Below are 20000 nucleotides of genomic sequence, written 5' to 3' on the forward strand. Positions count from 1 at the left end.
TGTGAGCTCTCCTACCCCTGTGAGCCCAGATGAGTGGCTCTTCACAGATTATGGGGATCGTGTATTATTATCATTGTTGTTCTGCCTGTGACATATCTTGTGGGTTTGCCTTAAGGATAATATAAATATGTCCCCCTCCATCTCAGTAAAAATAAGCCCATGCAGTATCAGCTTAAGGAGGGAGAGAGAGACAGAGAGAGAGAGCGAGGGAGGGAGATTGAGAGAGAGAGAGGGAGGGAGAGAGATAGAGGGTGGGAGGGAGGGACAGTGTGAGAGGGAGAGAATATGAGATGCAGGTCTTTCAGCCTTTTTATTTTCTTTCCCACGGTTGCGCCACTGATTTTAAACCTGTCTGCCAGGTCCCCTCCCTTCCTCCTTCCCACTGTCTCTCAGTCACTCACCCACACACACAGACACACACAGACACACACACACACACACACACACACACACACACACTCACACGCACTCACTCACACAGACACACACACTCACTCACACACACACTCACACAGACACACACTCACACACACTCACACATGCACACAGACACAGACACACACACACTCACACACACTCACACATGCAGCTGACAGGTCACAGCACGAGTCTGGTTTGGTGGTTGATATGGGAGTGTTGGGGGTAAATGACCTGTGCTGTTCACAGAGATGCAGAACCACAAGGGGAAATCTCTCTCTCTCTAATAACTACTTCGCAGTGCACACTTCCTCTGATTTTGCACTTTGTGCCATTGTCTCCATAGTAACACCCTTCTCAGTGCGACTCTTTCCTACAGCATGTTATGGGCGTTTTGCAGTCCATGCTGGTCAGGATGCCACAGTGCCGAGTAACTCACCTCGTTTCAGGAGAGTTTGCTTACACCGCCATCTGGTGGCAGGCTGGAGCAGCAGCCATTTTGCCTCGCAGTATTGCAGCAGAAAGCTACTTTCATAACCCCTCCTCAAAACTACAGCCTTATTAAACAAATATTATTTTTAATATTATTGTTGTTAATAGTAATAATAATAATATTACGAATAATAATCGCTTCATTGTCATACTTTTCTGCATGGCTTTAAGTTGCTTTGTTTTTCTCTATACACGCACATACAACAGGGAGTTTTCACACAGCAAATTTCTTAATAATATAACAGTAATTAAAGAACGTTACAGTTTGAAGCTGTAACTCTTTTTGTACCAGAATGTATTTTTTGATGGTTATTCTTGTTTGATTTTTTACGCAATATTTAAAGTGGGTTTGGTACTGTGTGACTGTTTGATTGGAGAACTCTGAGCCTTAGTGTTGGATGGGTCTCCATGTCTGTTGAAGTCTTTTCTAATGTGTGTTGACGGATTTGTTTGTTAAACAATACACTTTGCTTTTTTAATCTAATAATAGTGGGCCTGTTTCTTTCACTGCTGTATTTATTTGACTGTTCATAACAGCAAAGCAAATTATTTGAAGAAATATAGGAATTGAGTAGAAATCATTTTAAGAATTGTTTAAAAGGTGAGCACATCAACCAAGCATATAGCTGATAGCCTACTTCAAACTAATGTTAAGTGTTATATTTTAATTGAGCGTTATGGAACGAGAACCCGTGGTATGCCGTTACACCCCCCTATCTTTGCCAGTATCCGCGATATACCTCGGGTTCGAGTTCCATAACGCTTTTATACAACGGTTTCCACATTTATCTTTCAGAATTTCACAGAAGAAAGACAAGACAAACTTTAAATTAATGTGTTTTTCATGGAACTATGTTTTATGGTACATTTATTCTTCCGCTTAACAGTTTATTGGTTGCTAAGTAACGGTATTGCGAACATTCGCTAGCGCTGATTGCGAAGCAATCACTCCGCATTTTCTTTAGGAAATGCACATCTCGAGTTATAAGCGTTTGGCAAATCTTCTCTTCGAAGATTATGTCATCCCCATATTTGGATTATAGTAAAATAAATAGCCATCCCACACACAAGTTCTCCTATCACACCATCTTGACCGCAAAGCAGTGTAACATCGCGTCAACACACCCCACTGCATTGCACACAGGGGTTACTCCCTGCACAGATTAACTAAATTCTGCACAGTGCAATGTTTTATCGTAATAAACCGCACTGGCCAAGCATCTCCTCTTCCGGGATCACTGAGTTGTGACGTCAGAGGGAGGCGTCGCAGCCACCTGACCTGAGCTGAAGCGGAGAGGAAAGCAAACATGGCGGACCTGGAAGATGTTACGCTGGATGGGAAACCGCTTCATTCACTCCGGGTGGCAGATCTGAAATCTGCTCTGGAGCAGAGAGGTCTCCCCAAGAGTGGACAGAAAAATGCACTAATCAAGCGACTCAAAGGGGTGAGTTTGCGTGCTTGAACTGGGATGCTCTTTCCAGCTAAGTTGCAGGCCGTTGGCGTCAGACCAGAGACAGGCTGGTTGGTCAGTGCACGCAGGAATGTCAATATTGGCTCTTGTCTACGGTTCGCTACCAGGGCTGGTGTTGCGGATTGTTATTCATGCAACAACAAATCGGTTTAGTTAGTGCATTTCACTTGCAGTTTTTAAGCTGATCTGTGTCTGACCAGAATTAACGGAGAGTGTGTTTACGTTCGTTTGTCGCTGTCCGTGTAGTTTTTGAAGTAAACGTTGGGGGCGGGCCTGCGCACGGTGTTTTGACGGATCAAGAAAGAGTGGACGCGCATTCGCGTGCCCGTCTGCGGCTCCGGGCTGCGCTCGTCCCCTGAAGTCAGATAGCTTATCGTTTGCCCACAGTACTTGCATATGTAAAGTTTTTGACTGCATTTATCAGTGGGGTTGGACTATATATATATATATATATATATATATATATATATATATATATATATAAATATATATATATAAATATATTGTGCAGCAGCGTATGATTGCTAGCTAAGCTAGTTAGCGAGTCAACCTTGGCTAAGCGAGCTAGCCTTTGACTCGCAAAGGCATACACTAAAGTATGTCAGTTTTCTGGCTTGAATGCTGAATGAAAATACCAGCCACGAACATCCACTGACTTTGTGTACATTACCACTGTGCAGAAAGAGTGTACCGTACTGTGAAATATCACTGCAGGTCGTTTTAGCAATTTGAACAGTCAACGGCTGTTCAAAAGCTCAGAATCCGTCGTGAATGTCTTCACGTGTGTGTGTGTGTGTGTGTGTGTGTGTGTCTGTCTGTCTGTCTGCGTATGCGTGTGTGTGTGTCTGGTTATGTGTGTGCATATGTGTGTATTTGTATGTGTGTATGTATGTATGCATGCATGTGTGTGTATATGTGGGTATGTATGTGTATATGTGTGTGTGTGTGTGTGTATTTTCAGGCTCTGATGTTGGAGGATCTGCAGAGGATCTCCACTCCTCATGTTGGACTGCAGCCCAACTCTCAGGTGGGACACGGAGAGAAATCACGGGGGCGGGGGCACAAGGGGGCGCTAGTGCGCGGAGACTGTCGCAGCCTTGACTGTAGAGAAAGTGCCTGTGATGTCATGTCACCCACTGACGATCCATGGGCTCATGAAAAGCGTGAAGTTTACCGGCACCGTCATGTTGTCCGAGCGAAAGACTGCACAGCCAGGAAGCCGATGCGGCTCCTCCACTAAGCGTGTGAGAGAGAGACGCAATCTGTCCCAGATTCGTCCACAGAATATTACATTACATTACATTACATTACATTACACCCATTTACTTGTTATCCAGAGCGACATACAATGAAGTGAAAATCAAACCCAGGGACAAGTGCGTCGAAGACCGCAGAGGAAAGCACGGTTTCGAGTCCTAGCATGATCACATAGATACAACTTGACCCTTGAAGAGTACATGAACTTTATTTTAAAAATTATTTCTAAAAATTATTGACTTCATATTTTGACCGCAACTGTACCATTGATTTACATTGAAAACGGGACCGACTGACCTGTACTGGAGCCAGCAGCAGCAGCGCTAGTGAGCGCCGTCTCTCAGTCTCTCGGCAAGACCAGGAAATTAGCTTCTTGGTCGCAGCTGTCACAACAAATTCTATCCCCCTTACAAAACTTATCCTCTCCGTGGTCGTGTTTCCGGTTCCGTCTCTGCAATGACGTCAATCATATTTGTTTACTGCTGTGTGTACTGCATCGGCAAGCTAGCGATGCTTTTGTGAATATGTAGTGCTTCATATGTAATATCCCGATTATTTATATACATTGAACCACGATATAGGCTACATCTGGCTAGCTAGATAGAAAGATAGGAATAAAAAACAGCTATGGCTTATCTTCCTAGTTTAGCGAGCGATCTATCCGTCTGGCTGTCTCGCTAGCTAGACATTTCTTTTTTTGCTAGCTAGGGAGCTACCTTAAATATATATACCTATGTCATGCTTATCTACTTCTCTACATATATTTATTGCCGAATGGTTTGCTGTCCGTTTCACTAACTAGCTAGCGGTACTGATATTAGTCCACCGAGAGACGAGCACTATCTATCTCTATCCCTATCTTAAACTGTAGTGAAACTGGCAATTAATATGTTTCGCTAACTTGCATACACCGAACTAAATAAATGCTTATTGACAGAGTAATGACTAAGCATATGCCGTTCACAAAAAGACAGTTGACACTACCGTACGCATCAGAGGAATTTGTCTTATAGATCGCATCAGAGGAATTTGTCTTCTAGATCGCATCATAGCAACCAACAGATAAAGCTTGGCAACCACGCTGTCGACTTGACGCTAACTCATGACGCTAACTTACGCATGAGGGGAACGTAACCGGAAACCGGAAGTGACACACATAAGTTTTGTAAGGGGGATAGAATTTGTTGTGACACAGCCAAACCATGCACAATCAATCCTCTTTTAGTGTATGTGCTTTTGTTTCAGATGGGGAACAGTTTTTCAAGCATTGTGTGTGTACATGTGTGTTTGTGTGTATGTGTGCGTGCGCTTATGTGTGTGTGTACGTGTGTGTGCGCTTATGTGTGTGTATACCTATGTACATGTGTATGTGTCTACATACATGTGTGTTTGTGTGTATGTGTGTGCACATGTATGTTTGTGTGTGTATGTGTGTGCGCTTATGTGTGTGTGTGTCTACATACATGTGCATGCGTGCGTGCGTGTGTGTGAGACAGGTCGGGGAGGAAATGAGTCAGAACAGCTTCATAAAGCAGTACCATGTGTGTGTGTGTGTGTGTGTGTGTGTGAGACAGATCGGGGAGGAGATGAGTCAGAACAGCTTCATAATGCAGTACCGTGTGTGTGTGTGTGTGTGTGTGTGTGTGTGTGAGTGAGACAGGTCGGGGAGGAGATGAGTCAGAACAGCTTCATAAAGCAGTACCGTGTGTGTGTGTGTGTGAGACAGGTCGGGGAGGAGATGAGTCAGAACAGCTTCATAATGCAGTACCGTGTGTGTGTGTGTGTGTGTGTGTGTGAGTGAGACAGGTCGGGGAGGAGATGAGTCAGAACAGCTTCATAAAGCAGTACCGTGTGTGTGTGTGTGTGAGACAGGTCGGGGAGGAGATGAGTCAGAACAGCTTCATAAAGCAGTACCGTGTGTGTGTGTGTGTGAGTGAGACAGGTCGGGGAGGAGATGAGTCAGAACAGCTTCATAAAGCAGTACCGTGTGTGTGTGTGTGTGTGAGACAGGTCGGGGAGGAGATGAGTCAGAACAGCTTCATAAAGCAGTACCGTGTGTGTGTGTGTGTGTGAGACAGGTCGGGGAGGAGATGAGTCAGAACAGCTTCATAAAGCAGTACCGTGTGTGTGTGTGTGTGTGAGACAGGTCGGGGAGGAGATGAGTCAGAACAGCTTTATAAAGCAGTACCGTGTGTGTGTGTGTGTGTGAGACAGGTCGGGGAGGAGATGAGTCAGAACAGCTTCATAAAGCAGTACCGTGTGTGTGTGTGTGTGTGAGACAGGTCGGGGAGGAGATGAGTCAGAACAGCTTTATAAAGCAGTACCGTGTGTGTGTGTGTGTGAGACAGGTCGGGGAGGAGATGAGTCAGAACAGCTTCATAAAGCAGTACCGTGTGTGTGTGTGTGTGAGTGAGACAGGTCGGGGAGGAGATGAGTCAGAACAGCTTCATAAAGCAGTACCGTGTGTGTGTGTGTGTGTGAGACAGGTCGGGGAGGAGATGAGTCAGAACAGCTTCATAAAGCAGTACCGTGTGTGTGTGTGTGTGAGTGAGACAGGTCGGGGAGGAGATGAGTCAGAACAGCTTCATAAAGCAGTACCGTGTGTGTGTGTGTGTGTGAGACAGGTCGGGGAGGAGATGAGTCAGAACAGCTTTATAAAGCAGTACCGTGTGTGTGTGTGTGTGTGAGACAGGTCGGGGAGGAGATGAGTCAGAACAGCTTCATAAAGCAGTACCGTGTGTGTGTGTGTGTGAGTGAGACAGGTCGGGGAGGAGATGAGTCAGAACAGCTTCATAAAGCAGTACCGTGTGTGTGTGTGTGTGTGAGACAGGTCGGGGAGGAGATGAGTCAGAACAGCTTCATAAAGCAGTACCGTGTGTGTGTGTGTGTGAGTGAGACAGGTCGGGGAGGAGATGAGTCAGAACAGCTTCATAAAGCAGTACCGTGTGTGTGTGTGTGTGTGAGACAGGTCGGGGAGGAGATGAGTCAGAACAGCTTCATAAAGCAGTATCTGGCCAAGCAGCAGGAGCTCCTGAGGCAGAGGCTGGAGAGAGAGGCGGGGCCTGGTGAGAGCCTCCTGTACCCACAATGCACCATTCTGTAGTTTACCATGTCGTTTTGGGCAGCAAACACACAGACAGTAGGCTGAAAAGTTATTTTGGGGTTTAAATTAAGCAACATGCATTTTAATGAGATTCATTTAGGCTTTTGTAAATGGGATTGGTTCATTTAATTTAAATTTTTTAATTTAAATGTATTTAATTAATTTATTTAAAATTCAGGTTCTCACTCTGCATACCTGTCGGGTGTCCCAGAGTGCCACAGTGCACTTTTGGGGAAACGCTGGTTTGGGGGACTCTGTACTGCCTGACCTCCCTCTCTCTCCCTCTGAGACAGGCAGTCTTGCAGGACCAGACAATGACGATGATGTCACAGAGAGCGGTGACATCACTTCCTGTACCCCTGTTGAGGTAAGCAGCTCCCAAAATGTGTGTGTGAGAGGTGTCGTGATAGCAAGAAGATAAGAAATCTGCGGTCTAATATGATTCCACAAAAGCCATTTAGCTAGCTATTGAACTATTACTTATGTTTGTATTTAGTTATAGTTAGTAGCTTGCCTATAGTTAGCTAAGTTACTGCATTCATAGCAGTCAGACTGACATATCCAATGGCAAAAACCATATGCAGAAAAGTCACAGGGTAGCTAAATGTTAGCTATGAAATGAACCAATGCTAGCCACTGCTCCAGCCTGCCTGGAAGGATGGATTCTGTCACAAACGCTTATACTCAAACTCGCTTTTATTTTTATCCAACATCTTAAGTCTTCTAAAAGTTTGGTAGTCTTTTGGATATAGGCATGAACCCCCTGTTTAGGAGAGGTAATAAGCCAGTAGAATCTACTGAAAATATAAAGTAGTACTGTGCAGTGGGACCCAGATATCATGGCCCACCAGCTGACGTACAAAACTGAATTTTTGATGACTGAAGTGTTGGTTGCCCAGGTGACGCTGCAGCTGTGTGTGAGGTACTGACATCAGCCCTAACCCCCTCTCCCCCCCACCAGCAGTGCTCTGGGGGCCCCACCCCCCATCTGGCAGAGGAAGTGATGTCATCCGAGGTGTGTGTGCTTCTCCCGCCATCCTCTGCACCCTTGGGATTTGGATGCCCCGCCCCGTGCCCCGCCCCGTGCCCCGCCCTGGCCCCTGCCACTGGGCCCCTCCCTGCGCAAGTCCCCGTGGGCCCCAGTCCGTCCCCGCAGGGCGCCAGCGACGATGACGAGGACAGCGATGAAGAGTGGGGCGTGGTGAGGGCAGGTCTGCGGAGGCCTGGCCACAGTCCCTCCTTCCCCCTGCCCGACACCCCCAAGCAGAGCCCCCCCCAGGCACCGGCCCCGCCCTGCCCCGCCCCTGCTGTCTCCACGGAGACGCATGGTCCCGCCTCCCAGGAGGGAGGGGCAGAGGGCGGGGTTTCCCCCGGACACGCCCACACCCTGCAAGACCACCCCCCATCCCCCCCAGCTGCCTCCCCCTCCTCGCCCCCCACAGAGGCGGGGCTCCTCTCTGGCGTGGGCACACATGTAGCCATGGAGAGGGAGGTGGGCGTGGTGCCCCTGCTGCCTCCATCGCCCCCCCCAGACGAGGGAGACCCAGCCCGGACAGTGCCTTCCTCATCCTCATCCTCATCCTCATCCTCATCCCCATCCTCAGACTCAGACTCTTCGTCCCTCGGGGCTCAGAGCAGGAGGAGGGAGGAGCAGCAGCAGGAGGAGGGAGGAGCCAGCCACAGGAAGGTCAGAAACACCCTGAGCTTTCTGCTCCCCTCCCCCATCTCTCCCTCAGCACTTTTGTTGGTTTTATTTAAGCGTTATGGACCGAGAACCTCTGGTATATCGTGGATATTGGCACGGTTGGAACGCAAACTGACCAATAGAGACAAGGCATCCGTTGTATAATCATATTTAAGCATGTAGTCTTAAGTTTAGAGTCATTGAGTGTAACATCTTTTGGTTTATTTTTATTTTCCTCCTGCGAAATAACACCTCCTGTCTGCCTGTCTGTCTGTCTGTCTGCCTGTCTGCCTGCCTGCCTGTCTGTCTGTCTGTCTGTCTGTCTGATTGACAGGAGCCTTGCCCAGAAAGAGGAAATGAAGATGGGATGAAGAGACACCAAACCAGGTAACCAAACCTACTGGCACACACACCCACACACTATTTAAAACCAAACACATCCTATATTCAGTCTTTCATTTTCGGGAATTAATATACCTAAAATATGCATTTTATTAGGAACACCTGTACACCTACTTAATCATGCGATTATCTAATCAGCCAATCGTGTGGCAGCAGTGCAGTGCATACAATCATGCAGATACGGGTCAGGAGCTTCAGTTAATGCTCACAACAACCATCAGAATGGGGAAAAATGTGATCTCAGTGATTTCGACCATGGCATGATTGCTTGTTCCAAATGGGCTGGTTTGAGTATCTCAGAAACTGCTGATCTCCTGGGTTTTTCCACGCACAACAGTACTTAGAGTTTACAGAGAATGGTGTGAAAAACAAAAACGTCCAGTGAGCAGCAGTTCTGCAGGCAGAAACACGTTAATGAGAGAGGTCAGAGGAGAATGGTTGGACTGGTCGAAGCTGACAGGAAGGTGACAGTAACGCAAATAAGTGGTACGACTGGTGGGCAGAAGAGCCTCTCTGAACACACAACACATCAAACCTCTAAGTGGAGAGGCTACAGCAGCAGAAGACGTAATAAGTCTAATAAATACCTAATAAAGTGCTGAGTGTACTTTCCCCTGCAAAAGTACTGGAACAGCAAGGTCAATTCCTTTTTTTTCTGTGCACTGAAGACCGTTTGAGTTTGAGGTCAGAAGATGTACATGAATTGACAGATCCGAATTTCAGCTTTTATTTCCTGTTTTTTTTTTTAATCTAGATTTGCTAAACAACTTAGAACATATCGCCTTTTGTATCAGACCACCCAATTTTTAGCTGAGAAAAAGTATTGGAACATGTGACTGACTGGTGTTTTGCCCAGATCTTTCCTGTTAGATTGATTGGTTAGAAAAGATAAACCAACATGAAGACCAGAGAGCTCTCTTTGGGAGAAAAGCAAGCCATTTTAAAGCTTAGAAAAGTGGCATCCTAAGCAAAAGACATTGAACAGGTGAAAAACAACAGCAGTTGATGACAGAAACATTGTTACCACTCATCTGTAGTAAGAATTGGAAGATGAGATTAAAATTGGCAAAGAAGTAAGGAGTTAAGCCACAAAAGTTCTGGAACAAAGTTGTATGGACTGATGAGACCAAGATTAACCTCTACCAAAGTGATGGAAAGGCCAAAGTGTGGCGAAAGAAGGAATCCAAAACATACAAGCTCATCTGTGAAGCATGGTGGAGGAAGTTTCATGGCTTGGACTTGCATGGCTGCTTCTGGAGTGGGCTCACTAAACTTTATTGATGATGTAACTCATGATGGCAGCAGCAGGATGAATTCAGAAGTCTACAAAAACAGTCTGTCTGCCAACTTACAGATAAATGCATCCAAACTAATTGGGAGGAACTTCCTCATGCAGCAAGACTATGACCCAAAACACACTGACAATACAACAAAGAACTTAATTAAGGAGAAAAAGTGTAAGGTTTTAGACTGGCCAAGTCAATCACCAGACCTTAACCCAATTGAGCATGCATTTCACCTCCTGAAGAGGAGATTGAAGGGAAACCCCCCCCCGAAACAAACAACTGAAAGAGGCTGCAGTAAAAGCCTGGAAAAGCATCACAAAAGAAGAATACAACAGTTTGGTGATGTCAATGGGTCACAGGCTTGATGCAGTTATTGCAAATAAGGGTATGCCACCAAATATTAAGTGTTATTTACTTTCACATACTTGTATTCTGTGCTCTAATACTTTTGCTCACCTAAAAATAGGGTGGTCTGATACCAAAGGTGCTATGTTTTAAGTAGTTTAGTTCTAGGTCTAAATACCAGGAAATAAAAGCTGGAATTCTGAACTCTTGTCTTCGTGTTCGTCTTTTTATCTCAACCCCGAATGTATTCAGTTCAAAAACACAGGAACTGGCCTCGCTGCTCCAATACTTTTCGAGGGGACTGTAATTCAGACACACTTGGAAGTCTGAGCATGAAGTGCTCATTGTAGGTCCTACCACAGCATCTCTGTTGGGCTGAAGCCCGGACCACTGAAACGTCGGTCACATTTAGCAATGGTGGTCACAGAAGATTGTTTTGACATTAAATACCTTTCAGTTTAAATCAAAACCAAGCTATTACCGATAATCCAGCAGTAGCATGTTTTGGAGAATGAAGACTGCCTAGAGACAACCAACAATGTCATCTGACAAAATGTGTCTTTGGTTTTTCCCATTGGGAAGTTCCTGTGCCTCTCTTTTTTCCCCATGTGGCGGGAATGTCGCACCCAACTCAAGTGTTAAACCGCTTTTATAAAGTGTCGAATCTATATTGTTAAAAGTCATCGTGAGAAGATATGAAATATGTTACGTTTTAATATGAAAAGTGCATTATGCATTTGTTCCTTCAGCAATATATTTAAAGCAGTTCATTGTTTGTGTCCCATGTTGTACAACTATCCAGTATTTTATTTTAGGTTCTGATACCCAAAATATGACGTTTGTGTGGTTTAAAATATCAAAAACAATTCTCGAATATCTTCTGGCTACAACGGTGGACCGTGAAGCGGCTTATCGTTGTGATGTCATAACCTGACTGAAGTCCAAACGGCTCGTTTAAATGCACATTTTCTTCACAGCGATTGTGTGGATTTATTTGGGGCCTGTGCCTTTTCCCATTTTTTTTTTTTTTTTTTCCTCCAACACCCTCTACTCCTTTAATCACATAGAAAGGGAAATGTAATTTCCAGAGTGTGGAATCTTTAAATGCTGAGTTCACCCATTTCTCGAATGTCGCGACTCATTTTTAGTCAGGCGTTAAGTGCGGCAGCTCTGCAGCCAGAATGGAGGAGACGGGGGTCCTCTCCCTCAATTCAACATGGCCGCCGTGCGTGCCCAGCCGCGTTAACAACGTCGCAGCGCAGAAACCGCAATCCGCATCGAAGCCTTTTCATCTGAATGCGTTTCACTGCTGCCGGGCTGGGCTGATTCTTGGAGAGCTGTCCGGCCCAGAGTTGGTGTTCGGCAGTATGCTGTGTGAAAACAACACAAGCGGGTAAGATAGGGAGACGTGGGCGATCGAGATGAAGCGTTTTAAACTATTTCTGTATCATCTTCTGACATTTTTAAAGGGCATGTTGTAGGTTATAACCTTTTATTATGGTTAAACGAGTGTCTGATTGTTAGGAGAAGGGAGAATGGCATCGCAGAGCGCTCTCTCGTAAACGAATACAATGCTCTGCTTGTGCTGTCCTATGTAATTTCTGTTTCGAAGTATACGATGCTGTTCATTCAGTCATTCAGAACGCAACGTTAGTGGCTGGGTTGTCCTGAACGATCTCTACCCTGACTCGTTTTAACTTTCAGGATACCCAGTTGTCGGTGACGTTCCAGCGCATTCCTTTAAACACACTGGTGGGAATGCTTACTGCAGTTTGGCCCTTCCTTGTTGTGGAAAGTGTGAAACTCTTTAAACCCAAAAGCGGCTTGTAAATGCCCTGCCTGTCCTCCCTGTCAGACCCTGCCGGGAAATCTTTAGTGTCCGCTTGGAACCCTGCACTTTGATGCAAGACCACCTTCAGTGCCATCTTGGCTGTAGAATAAATGTTGCAGAATGAGCCAATGAGGGTAGGGCTTGTAGAATGTGCCACTCAGGCGCGCTGTAACTATGACATCCGCCTCGGGCGCTGAAGGCCATTTTAACTGCTTGTGCAGAATCTGTCTGTCTGTCTGTCTGTATTGTGTTATGCCTATTGTTGTGTGGTATGTGTGTGGTCCTGCTGCAACCAAATTGCCCATTTGGGACAAAGAATAAACTGAACTGAACTGAACTTAACCTGATACCTGGGCGTTGTTGCCATGGTGATGGCGGTTTAGCAAGGTGCATTCTTAGCTGCTTGTGACACTGATTACCACGCAATAGCAGTTAATTTAGCTTCAGTGTTGTAAATTATTTGCTATTTAGCTCTCACTTGTGGTTGATTAGACTAAGCAGGGGTAAGGGGCTATTGCTCAAGGGCCCAACAGCTATGCACATCTTCAGCATATTTGGATGATCTGGAGCCTTGTAATTTTGTGTTTGTAGAACAATTGAAAGCTTTATTTGGTTATATGAAGTTATCATTGTTGCTGTCTATGATGAATTCCGCTAGCATAGCACTTAGCAATGTACCTAACTCACCACCATGATTATCCTTATATATGCCATAGACTGTAATGGCACTTATATAGTATCGATATTGTTTTTTTTTTTTCTTTCTATTAGCTATTGTGTTGTTGTACTCACGGTATTCTAGCTGCCAACTGTGGTATGCTAGTTTGGAAGTTGATGTATTCTTCAAGGGTTCTGATTATCTGTATGTTTACACTAAGACTCGAAACTGTACTGTCCTCTCAGGTCCTCTCAGCACTCATACTTGTGTTTGATCTGCACTTCGTTGTATGTCGCTCTGGATGAGAGCGTCTGCTAAATGCCATGTAATGTAATGGAAATGCCATTCAGCGGGACTTCCACTTTCCACTATAAACCCTGTCCCAACCCTGCATTGCTTCACTAATGACCAATCCCAGCCCTGCATTGCTTCACTAATGACCAATCCCAGCCCTGCATTGCTTCACTACTGACCAATCCCAGCCCTGCATTGCTTCACTAATGACCAATCCCAGCCCTGCGTTGCTTCAGTAACGACCAATCCCAGCCCTGCATTGCTTCAGTAACGACCAATCCCAGCCCTGCTTCAGTTATCCTAGCCCTGTTTACTTCTCTAATCTGGGACGCTGGGCTTATTTTCACCTCCTCATTCCTTCCTTTGCTCTTTGCCTTACTCCTAACTCCGCCCATCAGGGCTCCTAGCTCCACCCATTAGGGAGGCAAGAAGAAGAGGTGGAGACTGGGGAATCCAGAATGTGAATTAGGCTCCTTCACACATCAGTCACAGACATTAGATGGGGAGAGGTGGGTCCCCAGGTCAGTCATTTACACGCCTTTCTAAAAAGGATGTGCTGCTGTGTTTTTGCTCAAGAAACTATTTGGAGCCTCCCGACTTTGGCTTCTAGCTCTTTGACGGAACATTTAACGGATTGGAATGTCCTCTCAGTCGAATTCCAGGTCAGGCAAAGAACGAGGAGACATTGGAAAGAGCGCGCTAATCATTCAGCCAGTCAGCTGCCATGGAAACCCAGATTTGATTGAAAGGCTGTGGCACTCAGCCGTGTGACTCTGCTGCCACCTAGTGAGCAGTGAGCAGTGTGCAGCTGGAGGCATTTTCCCAACAGGAGCCGCACAGCCTACACACTCTGCGCGTGCGTGCGTGCGTGCGTGCATGCGTGGGTTAGGGTTCGGCGCGCATACATGTATTAATCTCTCGAGCTTAGCTTTGAATCATTGTCCTGCTGGAAAGTCCATCTACATCAAAGTGCAAGCTTGCCTCATACTTGGTGGAATCCATTATACCATTGATTTTAACCAGTGCCCTTGGACCTCTTAAAACAACCCCAAACATCACTGACTCACCCCCGAATTTCAGCTTGGGTGTGACACACATCTCCTTCTCTCTCTCTCTCTCTCTCTCTCTCCCTCTCTCTCTCCCCCTCTCTCTCTCTCTCTCTCTCTCTCTCTCTCTCTCTCTCTCTCTCTCTCTCTCTCTCTCTCTCTCTCTCTCTCTCTCTCAGGGAGGTGGTGCAGGGGGGGTCAGACTCTGTAATGGAGGCAGAGGCCTGCAGTAACAGACAGGGACCAGCAGAGGAGGTAAGGCTTCACACAGGTTGGGGGGGGGGGGGGGGGGGCGACGTACAGTTGATTAGACTAAGCAGGAGACAATCCTTCCCTGGAGCAATGCAGGGTTAAGGGCCTTGCTCAAGGGCCCAACGGCTGTGCGGATCTTATTGTGGCTACACCGGGATTGGAACCACCGACCTTGCGTGTCCCTGTCATTTACCCTAACCACTACGCTACAGTCCTACTGACTAAACAGAGCTACTGACCGCTCTGATTCCAGTCTGTCTCTCTGACACCTTCTGGATTAATCTCATAGTTGTGCATGTCTCCCTCTCTCCATGGCTTTCTCTCTGTGTTTCAGAGCCCCACTGCCCAGGCCTACAGCACTCAGAAGACCTCTCTCACCAGTAAGTCTACACCTGACACTGCTGATGTGTGATGAGTTATTTAGGTGATGCTTTTACATTACATTACATTATTGGCATTTGGCAGACGCTCTTATCCAGAGCGACGTACAGTTGATTAGACTAAGCAGGAGACAATCCTCCCCTGGAGCAATGCAGGGTTAAGAGCTTTTGCTCAAGGGCCCAACGGCTGTGTGGATCTTATTGTGGCTACACCGGGATTAGAACCACCGACCTTGCGTGTCCCAGTTATTTACCTTAACCACTACGCTACAGGCCGCCCTTTTATCCAAAGCGACTTAGTTGCTTAGACTAAGGAGGAGACAATCCCTCCGGAGCAATGTGGGGTTAATGTTGGGCCTTGTTGCACCGATGTTACCATGGCTGCACCGATGTTACCGTGGCTACACCGATGTTACCGTGGCTACACCGATGTTACCGTGGCTACACCGGGCTTCAGAGTGTACAAGAACAGGAGAGGGGGGCCAGGAGTTGCAGAAACCAAGATGGCGTCCCGTCCACCTTAACTCTCAATTTCCCAGCAGGGATAATGCAAAAATCCCTGCCTTTTTCGACCAAACTAAGAGGGTTTCAGTCATGCCAGACGCCATACTGGTTTCTGCAACTTCAATAGTAGAAGCAAGCGGTGACGTCCGTTCCACACGAGTTCAGCGTGTTCAGGGTGTTCAGGGTGTTCAGTGAGTTCAGCGAGTTCAGCGAGTTCAGCGAGTTCAGCGTGTTCAGGGTGTTCAGTGAGTTCAGCGAGTTCAGCGCGTTCAGCGCGTTCAGCGAGTTCAGCGAGTTCAGGGTGTTCAGGGTGTTCAGCGAGTTCAGCGTGTTCAGGGTGTTCAGCGAGTTCAGCGTGTTCAGCGAGTTCAGCGCGTTCAGCGTGTTCAGCGCGTTCAGGGCGTTCAGCGAGTTCAGCGCGTTCAGCGCGTTCAGCGCGTTCAGCGCGTTCAGCGTGTTCAGGGTGTTCAGCGTGTTCAGCGTGTTCAGCGTGTTCAGCGTGTTCAGCGTGTTCAGCGTGTTCAGCGTGTTCAGGGTGTTCAGGGTGTTCAGCGAGTTCAGCGTGTTCAGGGTGTTCAGCGAGTTCAGCGTGTTCAGCGAGTTCAGCGTGTTCAGCGCGTTCAGCGCGTTCAGCGCGTTCAGCGAGTTCAGCGCGTTCAGCGCGTTCAGCGAGTTCAGGGTGTTCAGCGTGTTCAGCGTGTTCAGGGTGTTCAGCGCGTTCAGGGTGTTCAGCGCGTTCAGCGTGTTCAGGGTGTTCAGCGCGTTCAGCGCGTTCAGGGTGTTCAGCGAGTTCAGGGTGTTCAGCGAGTTCAGGGTGTTCAGCGAGTTCAGGGTGTTCAGCGAGTTCAGCGAGTTCAGCGTGTTCAGCGTGTTCAGCGTGTTCAGGGTGTTCAGGGTGTTCAGCGTGTTCAGGGTGTTCAGCGTGTTCAGGGTGTTCAGCGTGTTCAGCGTGTTCAGCGTGTTCAGGGCGTTCAGCGCGTTCAGCGCGTTCAGCGCGTTCAGCGCGTTCAGCGTGTTCAGCGAGTTCAGGGTGTTCAGTGAGTTCAGTGAGTTCAGCGAGTTCAGCGTGTTCAGCGTGTTCAGGGTGTTCAGCGAGTTCAGCGAGTTCAGCGTGTTCAGGGTGTTCAGCGAGTTCAGCGTGTTCAGCGTGTTCAGGGTGTTCAGCGAGTTCAGGGTGTTCAGCGTGTTCAGCGAGTTCAGCGAGTTCAGCGAGTTCAGCGTGTTCACTAACGCCCCTCACAGGCTGCACGCCGGCCCCTGGGCGTGGTCTGGTCACCGTGGGAACAATGGGCCCTGCAGCCCCCCCCGACAGGGACTCTAGAGGGGGCGGAGTCTGTGGCCCAGGAGGGGGTGGAGCCTGAGGCTCCAGTCAGCCGGAAGAGGAGGTGGAGTTCCAGCACATTGGCCGCTGCTAAGCAACAGCAGCACCAGCCCTGCGACGGCATCGGCACAGAGGAGGTACAACGCTAACACAGCTACACTAATGTATCTGCACGGGATAGCCCTTCATCTGGAGGTACAACGCTAACACAGCTACACTAATGTATCTGCACGGGATAGCCCTTCATCTGGAGGTACAGCGCTAACACAGCTACACTAATGTATCTGCACGGGATAGCCCTTCATCTGGAGGTACAACGCTAACACAGCTACACTAATGTATCTGCACGGGATAGCCCTTCATCTGGAGGTACAGCGCTAACACAGCTACACTAATGTATCTGCACGGGATAGCCCTTCATCTGGAGGTACAGCCCTAACACAGCTACACTAATGTATCTGCACGGGATAGCCCTTCATCTGGAGGTACAACGCTAACACAGCTACACTAATGTATCTGCACGGGATAGCCCTTCATCTGGAGGTACAATGCTAACACAGCTACACTAATGTATCTGCACGGGATAGCCCTTCATCTGGAGGTACAGCGCTAACACAGCTACACTAATGTATCTGCACGGGATAGCCCTTCATCTGGAGGTACAACGCTAACACAGCTACACTAATGTATCTGCACGGGATAGCCCTTCATCTGGAGGTACAACGCTAACACAGCTACACTAATGTATCTGCACGGGATAGCCCTTCATCTGGAGGTACAACGCTAACACAGCTACACTAATGTATCTGCACGGGATAGCCCTTCATCTGGAGGTACAACGCTAACACAGCTACACTAATGTATCTGCACGGGATAGCCCTTCATCTGGAGGTACAACGCTAACACAGCTACACTAATGTATCTGCACGGGATAGCCCTTCATCTGGAGGTACAACGCTAACACAGCTACACTAATGTATCTGCACGGGATAGCCCTTCATCTGGAGGTACAGCGCTAACACAGCTACACTAATGTATCTGCACGGGATAGCCCTTCATCTGGAGGTACAACGCTAACACAGCTACACTAATGTATCTGCACGGGATAGCCCTTCATCTGGAGGTACAACGCTAACACAGCTACACTAATGTATCTGCACGGGATAGCCCTTCATCTGGAGGTACAACGCTAACACAGCTACACTAATGTATCTGCACGGGATAGCCCTTCATCTGGAGGTACAGCGCTAACACAGCTACACTAATGTATCTGCACGGGATAGCCCTTCATCTGGAGGTACAACGCTAACACAGCTACACTAATGTATCTGCATGGGATAGCCCTTCATCTGGAGGTACAACGCTAACACAGCTACACTAATGTATCTGCACGGGATAGCCCTTCATCCGCCCACACACAGCTGAAATGTCTCTCTCACACACACTCACACACACACACACTCACACTCACACTCACACACACACACACACTCACACTCACACACACACACACACACTCTCTCACACACACACACACACACACACACACACAGCTGAAACGCTAGCCTAGCGTGTGGCTCTGTTCTGCAGGCTCAGGGGCAGGCTGTGGGCCCGGAGGCCCCAGGCAGCCGGGAGGCGGTGGTGGAGCTGCACCCAGAGGAGAGCCGCCTCTCTGGGGGCGAAGAGGACCAGGCTGGGGGGTCCAAGATCCAGCGCACAGCCCCACAGGTATGCAGCGTGTGGGACTACAGGCAGCACTGCCTTACACTGCAGGGCTTCATTCAGACGCTTTCCTCCCGTGCCGTGTGCAGCGAGCCCAGGCCAGTGGAGCTACAGAACACACATTCACCTTCACACTTCACACACCGCCACATTCACCTTCACACCTTTTAATCCAAAGTGACTTACAAGTGCATAGGTTCTTCCACAGGTTAAAGCATCACATCCATAACGATTAGAATATGCATGATGGGCGGTCCAAAACAAAGACAGTCATCATAAGTGCAATTTATTTTCTTCTCTTTAGGGCTAGGACTGGTACAGATAGAGAATCAGCAGTACAGCCTAAGTCTAGTTCACATGGTGCATGGGCCAATCAGTAAGCATGACAGGTCAAACTATATACTGGATGTAGATAGTTTTATAGTACTGCGTATTAAAACTAAAGCAAGTTTCTCTCCCCCCCCCATCTCTCTCTCTCTCTCTCTCAGGTGGTTTCTGCAGAGAATGGACGCAAGGAGAGAATGCCGACGGAAGAAGAGGATGAAGCAGGAGGAGGAGGAGGAGGCGGGGGAGGGGGAGGAGATGGACCGAGGATGCTGAAGGAGGAGCGGAAGGGCGAGGTCATCACCATGGAAACACAGGCCCCGCCCACCCGCGAGGCAGATGCAAAGAGAGGTGAATTATTTACTTCAGTCCTACAGGGGGCGCTGTGTCACACCATAATTACAGGACCTGGCATGAAGTATTCTCTGACCAATCAGGTGCCATCAGTGTTCCGTGTAGTGTTGATCCATCACTGCTGGCTCCCTCTCTCTCTCTCTCTCTCTCTCTCTCTCCCCCCCTCTCTCCCTGTCTTTCAGTGTTCTGTGTGTTGATCTGTCATAGCTGGCTTTGAGAATGAGCTGTCAACAATTTTTCCGATTAGTTGTCTTGATTGATGTCTGAACCCCCCCCCAGGCCACAGGGACCCCCCATCCCACCACTCCAGCAGGCACCACAGAAGGGGCGTGTCCCATACCAAGGATGACCCCGCCCCAAAGCCCTCACGCCACCGCAGCAAAGCCACCAACACCATCCACATCTGTAACCTGGTGAGACACACACACACACACACACACACCATCCACATCTGTAACCTGGTGAGACACACACACACACACCAACACCATCCACATCTGTAACCTGGTGAGACACGCACACACACACCAACACCATCCACATCTGTAACCTGGTGAGACACGCACACACACACACACCAACACCATCCACATCTGTAACCTGGTGAGACACACACACACACACACACCAACACCATCCACATCTGTAACCTGGTGAGACACACACACACACACACACACACACCAACACCATCCACATCTGTAACCTGGTGAGACACACACACACACACCAACACCATCCACATCTGTAACCTGGTGAGACACACGCACACACACCAACACCATCCACATCTGTAACCTGGTGAGACACACACACACACACACACACACACACACACCATCCACATCTGTAACCT

General features: G+C 47.9%; 3 protein-coding genes across 4 annotated transcripts in view; all 3 read left to right on the plus strand.

The window, feature by feature from the left end:
• The first annotated feature begins 2080 nt into the window (after nucleotides 1–2080).
• LOC133134572 (apoptotic chromatin condensation inducer in the nucleus-like) lies at nucleotides 2081–8219 on the plus strand. Its single transcript, XM_061250774.1, has 6 exons — nucleotides 2081–2354; nucleotides 3343–3408; nucleotides 6607–6703; nucleotides 7035–7108; nucleotides 7703–8104; nucleotides 8184–8219. Exons 1-6 carry the CDS (start codon nucleotides 2217–2219, stop codon nucleotides 8217–8219), a joined length of 813 nt encoding a protein of 270 aa, XP_061106758.1. The 5' UTR covers nucleotides 2081–2216.
• On the plus strand, nucleotides 8139–18472 carry LOC133135285 (serrate RNA effector molecule homolog). 2 transcript variants are annotated; one of them, XM_061252175.1, is made up of 6 exons: nucleotides 8139–8428; nucleotides 8760–8812; nucleotides 14467–14542; nucleotides 14874–14919; nucleotides 16666–16881; nucleotides 18335–18472. In XM_061252175.1, exons 1-5 carry the CDS (start codon nucleotides 8222–8224, stop codon nucleotides 16782–16784), a joined length of 501 nt encoding a protein of 166 aa, XP_061108159.1. In that variant the 5' UTR covers nucleotides 8139–8221; the 3' UTR covers nucleotides 16785–16881; nucleotides 18335–18472. The 2 variants fall into 2 exon arrangements, with proteins under 2 accessions (XP_061108159.1, XP_061108160.1); XM_061252176.1 differs by lacking the exons at nucleotides 8139–8428; nucleotides 8760–8812 and adding an exon at nucleotides 11598–11851.
• LOC133134574 (apoptotic chromatin condensation inducer in the nucleus-like) overlaps nucleotides 17719–20000 on the plus strand; it is a 10332-nt gene continuing 8050 nt past the window's right edge. Inside the window, exons 1-4 of the mRNA XM_061250775.1 lie at nucleotides 17719–17751; nucleotides 18335–18472; nucleotides 18955–19141; nucleotides 19424–19557. Of these exons, the coding sequence (XP_061106759.1) occupies nucleotides 17719–17751; nucleotides 18335–18472; nucleotides 18955–19141; nucleotides 19424–19557 (492 nt within the window). The remainder of the gene's footprint in view (nucleotides 17752–18334; nucleotides 18473–18954; nucleotides 19142–19423; nucleotides 19558–20000) is intronic.

This window comes from Conger conger, chromosome 8, assembly GCF_963514075.1.
Source record: "Conger conger chromosome 8, fConCon1.1, whole genome shotgun sequence".
NCBI lineage: Eukaryota > Metazoa > Chordata > Actinopteri > Anguilliformes > Congridae > Conger > Conger conger.